This window comes from Austrofundulus limnaeus, unplaced genomic scaffold (assembly GCF_001266775.1).
Source record: "Austrofundulus limnaeus strain Quisiro unplaced genomic scaffold, Austrofundulus_limnaeus-1.0 Scaffold28, whole genome shotgun sequence".
Taxonomy (NCBI): Eukaryota; Metazoa; Chordata; class Actinopteri; order Cyprinodontiformes; family Rivulidae; genus Austrofundulus; species Austrofundulus limnaeus.
Window position 1 is genome coordinate 2,235,173 of NW_013952430.1, and position 12,663 is coordinate 2,247,835.

Here is a 12,663-nt window from a genome sequence, read left to right on the forward strand (position 1 = left end):
CAAACTCTTTGAATTCTTTGTCATGTCTTGTCCTCAAATGTTGAATCAAATTGCTGGTGTTAAAACATCCAACTTCTGCTCCTCCCCTTGACAGTTTAGCAGAGCACAGCAAACAGTCTGCTTGTTTGGTGTCCTCTGTGCCGATCTTAAAATATCTCCAAACTGCCGACATGTTACTTCTTCTTCTTCTCATCGTTCTTCTTCTGTTATTCGGGGGTGCGGTCGGAAATAACTTGTCAGTGCATTAGCTCCACCGCCTGGTATGGATTGTTGTTTACCCTTTATGCTGCAGCGCAGCACAGGAGGAGACAAAAGCGCTATCGGTTAAGAGTATCGGCCGGCTTTTACGAGTACGAGTATGAGTACTTGATGGTATCGGGACACCCCTACTTTGAGTGCACCCACAGCTCTACATCAGTGATGTCATGTTTTTGTTTTGATGTCCAGACATTAGTGACGTCCGGCGCCTAAAACCTGGCTTTCTGGAAGCCACAGTCGACTGGTTCAGGAGGTACAAAGTGCCTGATGGGAAACCCGAGAATAGCTTTGCTTTCAACGAGGAGTTCAAAGACAAGGTTTTCCCTTTTTAATTATATAATAAAGCAAACCTATATCAACAAAAGTATGCTTTTTCACTTAGTTACCTTGCCATTCTGTAAAGAAAATATCAAATTTTATTAGTGTTTCTTGCTAAATACATTTGAAGTTAATTAAAATTATGTAAAATAAATTGAAACTCATTCCTTACATACACCTAATTATTTTTACTGTTTCAGGACTTTGCCGTTGAAGTAATCAAGAGCACTCACAGCTTCTGGAAAGCACTTATTTCCCAGCAGACTAATGCTGGAGAGCTCAACTGGTAAGCACTTCAGCCAAGGCGCGGCTGCATTTTGAACAAAGATACGTGCGTGTTCCCAAACAGGCTTTATTATAACTGCCTAACCTTAAATGTCTGCAAAACAGCAAAAACACGTGCGTGTCAGCTGGTGACAGCCCGTACTGCTGCTCAGCCGATGAGGCCAAAGCTGCTGTTGGTGAAGTAAGATTTCCCAGCCTCTGTTTTTTTGCAACACATTTCAACACAAAGTCGCTCCGTCTAATTTTTTATTCTCTCTCAGACATGTCCTTGTGGAAAGGAAGAGCCTATCCCGTCACCAGGTAGTCTTTTTTTATATTAAAGGCAAGCTGTATTTTTGTGTTCCTCCTGATTATCACTGAGATTATTGTTTTATTCGCAGTTGATAAATGGTTCTACTACGAGAGGAAGTAATCCAGGACCCGCATGAGTGTGGAGAAGAACTACAACTCATCTGTGATGAAAATACTTGAAGATGAACTTTTATTAGGAACCAATAGGATGGCTGGGGGTGGTTGGGTCAGGGTGGTCTGTCTTCCTATAGACAGAAGGGTATGGTAGCTGTAAATCCTGTAGAGAGGAGTCATAATGAGCTCGTATTAACGTATTTTACTCTTCCTAACAGATCTCTTTAGAGGTATGCTATTTAACAAAAAGCAGGTGCTGTGTTTCACAGAAACTTGTGCTGTATGATGCTGACGCTTTAATAAAGCTTCTCTGGTTAAATTATTATCAAAGTGTGAATTTGAATGAGTGGAGCCACTTGGTGGAGAAAAAGTGACTGTTTTTTTAAACTGAGCTTTTATTTTTGTAATGCTGCCACCTATAGTGCACATTGAAATCTGTTATTGAAGTGGATTTTTTGACTAAGACAAGCAAGGCAATTATTTTGTTAAAGGAAGAATTGACAAATCTTTCATAAAATCTGTTTAAAAGTAAAAGTTATTTCAAAAGATGTGAGGAACTTACAGCTGGCAAGAACAAAACAGTACTGTAAACTTATTAAATGTAAATTGAATGAATGCTTATTGAGCATTTTTGGTACATTTGTAACTGCTTACTTTATTTTAGACATACCAACTAGCTTTCTTTTTAAAATTCATTTTAGTCTTTTTAGCTATCTTTTTATGTAGCACAAAGTTTAAAATAAAATGTTTAAAAAAGCTCACTTCTTACTTTTTTGTAGTTTTTCCTAATTGTTAAATGTAAATGTTTTTATTTGAAAACTAGGAATTTACTTGAGTTATCTAATGGAAATGTATTAGTGACATGTTCTAATGTTTTTTTTAGCACTTGGCGTCCTGTAGCCTTTTACTACATCTAGCTTTGAATTAATGTTTTGCTATGTGGCTTTTAGATTAGAATTTAGCTTTTTACCTCCAGCTATTCTTTAAGTTGGTGTTTTGCTTATTTTAGCTCTAGAAAATACAATTTCTGTAGTTATTTCTGAGTTTTTTTAATATACATACAAAAACAAACATAAATATGCAGAATAACCACTGACGTTCAATAAAGTGACTTGTACAAGAATGCTGATAAATGCGAATATATTGATTGGATTTTATTTAAAAGTTTTCTTTTCATTTAAAACATTTCAGTAAATAATTTAGAGTAAAAAAACGGGTCCTAACATCCGACAAACATTAAAAAAAACTATATAAAATATATCTGATCCATTTCATCAACGCTCCCTCGTGACGTACTTCCGGTTATGTGTCGGCCTCTCGGCTTCACGTCAGTCGGGACAGACCAAACACTAAACAACAAGGAGTTTATGAACTCGGCAGACCAAGGTAAGAGCACAAATTAAGTAAATAAATTCATTTGGTTTTATCATTCGCTTTAATTTCACCTGTTGAAAACTTCTCGTGGTATTATTGATGTTTAATTGGTCATTTTTTTGCGCGCTTATTTCTTTATTGTTGTTTACTTGTAAAAGTTTTTATTGTTTACTCTGATGTCATGTCAGCACGAGGGATGTATAATGAGCCGAACGGTGTCAATAACTGTGAAATCACTTGGGAAAATGTTTGGAAACTTTTTCATATCGTGTTTAGTGGTTTGTTTGACTCTTTTGTGTTTTTACGTGTTTTTCTTCAGGAGTTCTGAATCAAGATTTAAACAGGAAAACGAACGTGTTTAGGGAGGAGCAGCAGGTCTTGTTATATTTCAGTTTCAACCCATGAATGCTGAGTATTTAAATATATTGTGCAACAGACCTGAGGAGTGTTGCGTTCACTGACACAAATGTGTGTTGATCAAACAGTTGGGTAATTTCTGGAAACCTACAGCCAATAAAAGGCGTCCCTTTTTAAATCACTGCAACCAGAACACTGAGTTCACTCTGTCGGGGTGACAGGTGTGTGTGTGTGTGTCCGTGAGGGGGGCTCACGGCTCAGATCAAGTGTCTTTCTCACAACTTGTCATATAAATAGTCAGAGGAAGATCAGTGTAGCTGAGCCTCAGAGCAAACCAGAGCCCAGAAGAACATCAGGAGCCTTTTTGTTGCTGAGCTGACCCCCTTTTCTTTTCACGCTTAATGAGTGTGATTACACAGAGCTTACACATACCAACACAGTAATCCAGAGCCAGAAATACTGATTAGTGTGAGGGATTCTATAATAAAACAATGTTCCTCCTGAAAAGCATTCAATTAGAGGATCTATCCATGCACTCATGTATAGGCTTACATGTTGGTACCTAAACTTGCAAACTGATACATTATTGAAAGCTTTTATTTGTTTTTATTTTCTGTATTTCAGGTAAAGAGAAATGTCTTTTGTATTTAATTGGATCTACAAAAGCTTCAGCAGTGTCCTGCAATTATTAGGTATAGTATGCTACTCTAAATAGCAGTTTTGCATGGTGATTGTGTACAAACTAAATTGTCAAAAAAGTACTCATTGTTAATATTTTGTGGTTTGTGATTACACGTCACTCAGACTACACACGATAGGACTTATTTTAAAGAAATGTTCAGTTTTTGTGGGTGCTTGAATAAACTAAATTGGACTTTTGAACCTCAAACTTAAAAAGATAAATACGACGTGGCTCAGCTTCCTCCTGTCATCGGCCTTTAAAACCTTTTTTTACACAGAGTTTCTAAACACTCCGTTTGAATTTTCCTTTTCTCATCAGGGTTGTACAAAAAGAGCGGGAAGCTGGTTTTCCTAGGACTAGATAATGCTGGCAAAACCACGCTTCTGCAGATGCTCAGAGACGACAGACTGGGGCAGCACATGCCAACGTTATACCCAAGTACTCTCAGCAGGCTGACCTGTCGCACAATCTTCCTTTTAGGTTTAGTGGTTTTGTCACTCCTCTAATGTCGGTGCTTCCTCCCTGCTCACAGCGTCTGAAGAGTTGACCATAGCCGGAATGACGTTCACTACGTTTGACCTCGGAGGCCATACACAAGGTGTGAGTACAGAGTTATGTGGCCGACGTTAACGTTTGTGTCATAGGAAGTCGTAACGATGCATTTGCAGGATGTCACATAAACTGATTTTTTTTCCAGCACGAAGAATCTGGAAGAATTACTTCCCAGCCATAAATGGTATAGTCTTCATGGTGGATTGTGCTGATCATGTGCGACTAGCGGAGGCTAAAGCTGAACTAGATGTGAGCTTATACTCCTTTGACTCGTCATCTCAACACAGTCCTCTGGAATGATCTTTATGCTCAACACTTTCAGGCCATCCTAACAGACGAAACCATCGCTAACATCCCAGTGCTGATCCTGGGAAATAAAATCGATCGTCCGGAGGCCGTCAGCGAGGACGGGCTCAGAGGAGTGTTTGGTCTGCACGGACATACAACTGGGAAGGTAAAGATGAGTTAATGATGTGTTTTGTTTTCTTGAGTTTTGCAGTTTATTAAAAAAAGTGACGTTTGCGGTTCTGAATACTCTGGATCGCACAAAACCTCCAAAAGATGAGAGCTACTGAACTCGCTACTGCTCAGTCATATTTCACAGTTTAAGTTTCTCATACAATCATACAAATATGAACTGGAGAGTGATCGCTGAATGACTGCTGACATTTGCTAAGGAAGTGGGAAACTGAGTTGGTAAAAAACTAAAAGAAGCAGAACACTAGTTAAAGGAACAAAACATTAACTCAGTGGTTCTCAAACTCTGTTTTTTCTGTTGGTCCTCCCCTTTGGAGAAAACTAATTGTGTATTCAAGTATTCAGTGTAGTATTTGTGTATACAAGTATGAAAATATGCGCAGGTTTAGTAAAGGAAATGCAAAATTATATAAATGTCTTTGGTTTCTCTGAAGAATTTTTGTTCAATTAAAAAAAAAAAAGAAGAAGAAAAAACCGTTGAGCAACATCATGCCTCCCCTTGACAATCCCCGTGCCCCCCGTAGAGGAGCCCGCCTTATAGTTTGAGAACTGTGTAGCTATAATCTGAAACAAGCAAAACAATAGTTAAGAACCAGAAGTATCAAAAGTCTGGTTAACAAAATGCTGGCTAAAAGTAGTGATAGGCAAATGAAGCTTTTCTGAAGCACTGAAGCTTGCTTTGAAAAAGGGTTCATCACTCGAAGCTTTCCAACACAGTTCTCTTTGGCGCCATCTTGTGGCCAAAAGTATGAAAAGCTGCTGGAAACAACAAAGTGAAGCGCTTCATCGTGATGGAGATGACAGCTCTTTGATGAGATATTTCTGTTTGATATCAGGTTGTCATGGTGTTGCTTGAACAGATTTTATTTTTTTATTTTCTTTTTTGTGGGTGGGAATAAAGTTACTGTTGTTTATGGTTTATTATAAATAAAATAAAGTGTGCCTGTGTATTTTATACTGAATTATTTNTGTGTATTTTATACTGAATTATTTCAAGTTCAAGATCTTAATTCATTTTCATTTAAAAACTAAATTAATTCTAAACACACAAAAAATCACAAATAAAATGAAAAACAGAAAGCAGAAAGAAAAGTCTAATTTTATTCTCTGCCCCTTATTTTCAAAAAATAAAATATAGGCTACTAGATTGTTTCACACATTCTTAAAACCAATAAATACAGTAGTTGAATTTCAACTTAAGATTTTCACAATCTTATCTTAACATTTCTCTGAGAATAACTTTGAATATGATCATATATTTAAATATATTCTGTGTGTGACTGCTTGTCTGTGTTTTTCTAAATACAGGATCCACAAAATCCCCTCTGAGAGACTCTTCAGATTTACTTTAAGTCAGATGTTTGATATCTAAATTTTAGGTCCAGCTTTGAGACAATATTTTTTACAATTAATTCTTCAAAGTATTAATATTTCCTACAAGTCTGATAAATACAGCCCCTGGTCTTTGATTTAAATTTTGACATGAACGTTCAAAACTTTTCCACTGAACTTTAAAATGTTTGGATAATCCCTTTATTAAATGGAGTCCATACAGTTGATCAGTTTCATCTGATGCTGCGTGCCGTCCTTCCTCCTGAGGACAGGACATTGTCACCATCCGGTTGTGTTTTTTATGAAAATCATCATCTGTGCAACAAGTGAAAGTCCTTCACTGGTTTGTTATATTTTGCGCATTTGTCATCAAAACACACCACGAGTCCAGCTAATGATTCACTTCCTCATGAACCTTTGAATCAGGTACCAAAGCAGTGACGTAAGTTCACCACTTTCGGACGCCACTGATCACATGACTTTTACCAAACGAATCAAACTCCGACACAGTGCTTCTGAAACAGTGTGTTGTTTTTTTCAATACATGCGCCGAAGCTTCAGCTTCAAACTGCCCATCACTGGCTAAAAGTATCAAAATACTACCTAAAAGCTAAAAGAAGCATAAGATTAAAAAATAGATTTTGTAGGAATTACTACAATCTCTATGTATTTGGATGGGAAAACTTGTGAATAAAATACAAAAATGACCAAAACCAAAAGTTAAAACTCCTATCTGCTGTTCGAGCTGCACAATTTCTTATAAAAATGGTTAAAATAGCACAAAGTACGAAGGAAAAAAAGAACTTTGATCCCCACTCCTGTTACATTTGCTAAAGAAACTCTTCATTTGGCTCACCACCTGAATGATATGATTTTATTTTCCTCATGACTGAATATCTTAAGCAAAAACAGATAAAGATAATTGAGGCTGAAGAAATGATGCCGATGAGTTCAATAAATTCCTTGCCTTTTTCTACTCTCAGGAAGTTACAGATTTAGGGTTATTTCTATGAAACGCTGTGGGGAATGTGTAATTTGTGAAGTCGTGTGGTGTGGTTTTTGTTTGTTTTCAGGGCACAGTATCCCTGAAGGAGCTGAATCTGAGGCCAATGGAGGTTTTCATGTGCAGCGTCCTGAAGAGACAGGGCTACGGAGACGGTTTCCGCTGGCTCTCCCAGTATATAGACTGATTCCAGATGTTTTTAATCGCCTTAATCAGATTTATTATGCTGCCTGTGCACACACACACAAAATCTGTTCCACACAGAGCTACCAGCAGCAGAAATATAATTTATTAAAAGCACAATTTCTAGTAATTTGACTGCCAATAATGAATACATTTTGTATTAATACACAATGCATATTCATCAGGGTGGTTCCTGTTTTAACTTAAAGCATGCTGGGAATCCTGTCACCCTTATACAACACACTGCTGAGAGACTTGTTTTATATTTGGCTGCTGGTGTTGATTTACAGTTAAGGGCAATTTAACAAGTTGCAGACTTTGTTGGAGTAGCTCCCACTTGTGTGGGGATACAATGATTTTTTTAAAGCACAAAAAGATAGTTTTCATTTCTAAAATATTTCTTTCAAAGTGTTAGGAAATTTGTAACACAGTCAAAAATGTAATTTAACTCAAAAATGTTGCACAACACTTCATGTTCACAACAGTGATCTAACTCTCACCATAGATATTAAAATTCAGTTAAGAAGGAGCTTTAATTATTTGTACAGAAATAAATAATTGCAGTACAGCTGCTCCAGCATTGCCAAGTAAAGTAAAAAAAAAAAAAAACAACATATTGCAGAGATGAAGCCAAATTGTAGTAACTGTTTTTCTTTTCATTTTGATGCTGTGAATTAACCAGAGTACTTTGTGATTAGTTGCTGCTCACAACATGCAGTAATATTATGAGAGTACTTGGTTCATATTTAAACAACAGTGCAATATTCTATTTATTTTGTATAAAAAAGTTATATTTATATTTTGAGAGAAAAACGGGCTTTTCTGTTACAAAAGTTGCATCGTTTTTGTTCGACTGGTGTGAAAATGTAGCATAATAAATATGTTTTCTGACTTTTTTTGCTGTTGATTTGTTGATGATTCTGTTAGAAAAGCTCCAACTTATTTTTTACACGGGCTGAAAATAATAAAGCTTGTGGAAACTCTTCATAATCAATTTTTAATTGAAAAGGTTTAATTTGAAGCTTTTTTTTAAATATTTGCAACATGGAGATCAATGGGATATGTCACAGAAGAAACACTGTTAAAATTGTTTTGTTTTAACTCTGTGTCTCTTAGTGTAGGACTTTTTTTCTCAAATCTTCTTGGAGTACAGACAGCTCACACCAAAACTACCACAAAATTAAATTATATTGGCTAAATTTAAAGATTTGACTTTTGCATATCTGCTCTTTATTTTGATCTTACTTTTCCTATGCCTCACCTTTGGGAGTCAGGGAGTGACAAACACAGGTGTTTTGTTATCATGACCAGCCACAGGTTCATATATCAAAATGTAGGCATATTTATTTATTTTATTTTAGATCGTTACAATGTTATTTTATAATTTTGTAAAACAGTTTCATTGACATGCCTCAGGTTCAGCCATGGATTGCGAAAGTGCCACCTTTTCTGGGACACAGTACAACAAATCAAGCGTCTACCCACTCTCGTTTCCTATTGGCCAGAAAGCGTCACATTCCGACCTATCGCGTGAAAGTATGAATTCCAACCAGGAAGTATAAAATAAACAGTAAGCATTTGCTGTAAAGCAAAAGTTAAAACTTGAGTTCATGCTGTCATTTCACATCATAATGGACGTTCGTCTTGTCGGTTCGACACCGGTCGGTAGATATTTTTGATTTGTTACGTTTTTGAGTGTTTTCCTTCTTTCTGGACCGTAGTTAACCCACTTTAGCTTCGAACGGCATGGAGTTAAAGGACGTGGAGAGCTGTTGCTGTGTGGTCCAGGTTTCAGGGGGGTTCTCAGCAAAAAAGCCCATCAGCTGCAGCGGGGTCATCGTCTGTCCTCAAACCGGCTCCATCATATGCACCGGCCTGCCGTTTTCACGGTTCATCGCCGACAGAGAGCCCCTCTGTTCGGGGGCTGGAGTTCTGTTTCCTCGCAGCTTCAGCAGCGAGCTTAAAATCCGCGTCAGCTCTCCGGCTCCTGCACACCCGGACTTCGAACCGAGCTGGCGGGAGAAGGCTTGCACCGCTCCGGGCAGCAGATCCCATCGGAGGGAGAGGAGGGAGGTTCCAGCACAGCTGCTGATGCTGGTGAACTGCGTGGAGTTCAAGCGAGCCTTCCTGGGAGTTTTCAAGGAGGCGGACCAGTGGCGTTTCCATGGTGATGATGATGGTGATGATGATGATGATGATGAGCTGCTCAGAGATGCTCAGTTCCTCAGCTGGTTTGCTGTGCTCAGGGCAGATGTGTTTCCGGACAGCAGAGCAGCTTCAGGGACCGTCCCCTGGCAGAGCAGCTCGACCCTCCACAAGGGCTGCCCGGTCGTGGCCTGCGGCTCTGCCTTTGGCTCCCTCTGCTTAGACCTCTTCATCAGCACCCTCAGCGGAGGGATCATCAGTAACCTGGCCGGAGAAGACAACGCTGTAATCCTCACAGATGCCCGCTGCCTGCCAGGGACGGAGGGTGGGGGGTTGTTTGCTGTGGAAGGCGCGGAGGGCGTGCATCTCATCGGGCTGATCGTGTCTCCCTTCGGCTGGAAGGCGAACGAGTGGATCGGCCTCACCCTGGTCTGCTCGGTTCACTGCATCTTCAGGAGCATCATCCGGTGCACCGGTGATCACAATCCACTGGGTGATGCCTGGCTCCGTTCAGGAGAGGCTGACCTCCACATGTGCAGGACCGCTCAGGTGTCCCGAGCTGCTGAATACCCCACCGTGTGCCTGGTGGACAGTGGGAAGGTGTGGGGCTCAGGGGTCGTCGTCACCACAAAGCTGGTTGTGACCTGCAGACACGTTGTCGACGGGAGGTCTTTAGTCACTCTGAAGTTCCATCACAGGGGAAGGTCATGACATGTTTAATTAAAAATGAATGAAACCATGACCCAAATATTGTTTTACACAAGCACATTCAGCTGTAGAAGTACACCCAGTGATTACGTTTGAAATTTTCACTAAAATCTGCACAGGTTAGATATTATTTATTATATTGTGACAAACAGGGTCGACTCCAGCAGTTAATGCTATTTTAGGCAAAGATCCTGTGCTACGAGCAACACTTGGAGAAAGCTGCCAACACATCTGTAAAACACTGACTGAAAAAGCAAAACAAATATTTAGAAAGTCATAGACTTACAAAGGCCTGACAGAAGTTTTACAAATGATTAGTTGGAAAAAAAAAGATCAAATGTTATGAAAATACACAAAAATATGACAAGAATAGATCAAATTTATTATTATTTTATTTATTTATTTTTTACTTTTATTTAACCAGGAAGGCCTCTTTGAGATTAAACAGACTAAACAGATATATGAAGGGTTAAACATAAAAAAGCACAGATAAAACTCCAATGAACATTTATTAAGAATAATTGAAAAGACATTAGAAATTAGAGGGATTATTTTTTTAAAATTTTGATTAATCCTCTCTTACAGAGTCCGTCATATGTTTGGTGACGTCTTGTTCTCCACCAAACCGTCTTCTCCGTATGATCTGGCGTTTGTCGAACTGAAAGTCCCCGTCCCAGACGCTGTGGTCCCTCGGACGTCGCCGAGCTTCCCTCCCGGTTTGAATCAAGATTTTGAGCTCCTTCACGTTTGTAGAACCGTATAATTCGGGTGGACTCTTTCGTCTGTCTGCAGGTGAAGCTGTGGTTGTTGTCGGGTATGGAGGTTTGGGTCGAACCTGTGGTCCGTCGCTGACCTGCGGCGTCCTCTCTAAAGCCATCAGCCTGAACCAGCGGCCCGTCATGCTGCAGACCACGTGTGCGGTCCAGGCGGGCGCCAGCGGAGGTGCTGTGCTCCGCAGACACTCTGGAGAGCTGCTGGGTGAGGACAACTCCTACAAAACCACCTCTTGAGCAGTTGGGGGGCACTTGTTGACCATAAAAAAAAGGGCAGCATTCCATTGGTTAATCTGTGCTGCTGTAGTTTCAGTTTGAAGAAACAGCAACGCCTTGTTGTGTGTTGCAGGGATTGTGTCCAGCAACACGAGGGACTTGGCTGCACGAGTGACTTATCCGCACCTCAACTTTGTCATCCCGGTGACCGTTTTCCAGGGATTGCTGCAGGAATTCCACCGAAGCAGAGATATCGAAGTGTTCAGGGGACTGAACGCCACCGGACCAGAAATCAGACGGGTGTGGAGGCTGCAAGGTGCACAAAGCAAACTCTAACTCAAGCTCACTGCTCTTTGAGACCACAAAAACAATGTTTTAAATTAAAATGGATTATGTGTTCTCTAATGTTTTTGAAACCACTTTTTTAAAATTCTAGTTTGCACCAAATTTTCATCTAGGGATGAATTATTACTGTAACATGAACCCAGAATCAGCTGTGAATTTAAAGGGGATATATCATGCAACATTCACTTTTTTTTTAGCTGTTAAACACATTTTGTTGTGTACTTGGAGTCTCTGGGAGTGCAGAAAATTCAAATGTAGATTCTCCTGGTGGGGTTTAGGTATCCTTATATTTTGTTTGGTTCATATTTTTAAATCATTTAGTTTTTTCTATTCTCGATGACGTTTTCGGAACCATTACATCACAGTATTTGTGACAGAACTTCACTTTGGTCGTCTTTGTTCTCCTCTGGCTCAGACTCTGGCTCCAACATTGAAGGCTGGATGGACAAGTCTTCCCCTGTTGACATACTCTAATTCATTTGTAAATAAAGTTTCTGTGCTGCTTTATAGTGGTAAACTCCTCTAACTAGAATGAACCACTCTGTGTGTGTGTGTGTGTGTGTGTGTGTGTGTGTGTGTGTGTGTGTGTGTGTGTGTGTGTGTACTTGTTTCTGCTAGGACCACTTGCAAAATAGTTAATATCAAAGTGAGGTCTTTGATGTAAAGTGAGGACCGGGACAAGGACCTCAATTTTTATTTTTTTTGCAGCTCTACTAGTTAGGTTTAGAGGAGTGGTATGAACTAAGTTTTGGTTATTGTTAGGAACAAACCAGTAATGGTTAGTTTTAGGGAAAATGTCTGTGTTAGGAATAAATGCAGTTACAAAAATGAATGGAAGTCAGTACAAAGTCCTCAGTTTGATGCAAGTATAGGATGTGTGTGTGTGTGTGTGCGCGCCCATGTTTTTGCCACTTGGTGGGGACAATTTTTCAGGAAAATGCAGCCTCGTGGGGACTAAAACCCGGTCTCCATGACTTTGGAGGCTGATTTTGGGTGGTGGTGGTGGTGGGGGGGCGGTTAGGTTTAGGACCAAGGTGTGAATTGAGTTTAGGTTAGTTTTAGGGTCAGGTAGGTACCTGTGAGGTTAGCCTTAGGGTTTGTGGTCAAGGTTAGGCTATAAAATAATTTAAAAAATGAATGGAAGTCAATGGAAAGTCCCCACAAGGATAGAGATACACAGTGTGTGTGTGTGTGTGTGTGTGTGTGTGTGTGTGTGTGTGTGTGTGTGTGTGTGTGTGTGTGTGTGTGTG

General features: G+C 39.6%; 3 protein-coding genes across 4 annotated transcripts in view; all 3 read left to right on the forward strand.

The window, feature by feature from the left end:
* The window catches only part of ppa1b (inorganic pyrophosphatase 1b), a 4,525-nt gene extending 2,934 nt beyond the window's left edge, over nt 1-1,591 (forward strand). The window contains exons 7-11 of the mRNA XM_014005110.1: nt 448-575; nt 777-862; nt 967-1,042; nt 1,122-1,161; nt 1,242-1,591. Coding sequence (XP_013860564.1) covers nt 448-575; nt 777-862; nt 967-1,042; nt 1,122-1,161; nt 1,242-1,273 — 362 coding nt within the window. The 3' untranslated portion in view covers nt 1,274-1,591. The remainder of the gene's footprint in view (nt 1-447; nt 576-776; nt 863-966; nt 1,043-1,121; nt 1,162-1,241) is intronic.
* A 928-nt stretch (nt 1,592-2,519) lies between these two features.
* LOC106515350 (GTP-binding protein SAR1b) lies at nt 2,520-8,122 on the forward strand. Of its 2 annotated transcripts, XM_014005111.1 has the most exons (7): nt 2,520-2,652; nt 3,622-3,689; nt 3,998-4,117; nt 4,212-4,277; nt 4,377-4,480; nt 4,554-4,685; nt 7,114-8,122. In XM_014005111.1, the coding sequence occupies exons 2-7, from the start codon at nt 3,632-3,634 to the stop codon at nt 7,228-7,230; spliced, it is 597 nt and encodes a 198-aa protein (XP_013860565.1). In that variant the 5' UTR covers nt 2,520-2,652; nt 3,622-3,631; the 3' UTR covers nt 7,231-8,122. The 2 variants fall into 2 exon arrangements, with proteins under 2 accessions (XP_013860565.1, XP_013860566.1); XM_014005112.1 differs by lacking the exon at nt 2,520-2,652 and having other exon boundaries at nt 3,192-3,689.
* A 381-nt stretch (nt 8,123-8,503) lies between these two features.
* Nucleotides 8,504-11,470, forward strand: tysnd1 (trypsin like peroxisomal matrix peptidase 1). The gene is made up of 4 exons (XM_014005108.1): nt 8,504-10,075; nt 10,665-10,795; nt 10,872-11,057; nt 11,202-11,470. Exons 1-4 carry the CDS (start codon nt 8,973-8,975, stop codon nt 11,402-11,404), a joined length of 1,623 nt encoding a protein of 540 aa, XP_013860562.1. The 5' UTR covers nt 8,504-8,972; the 3' UTR covers nt 11,405-11,470.
* Nucleotides 11,471-12,663: the final 1,193 nt, after the last annotated feature.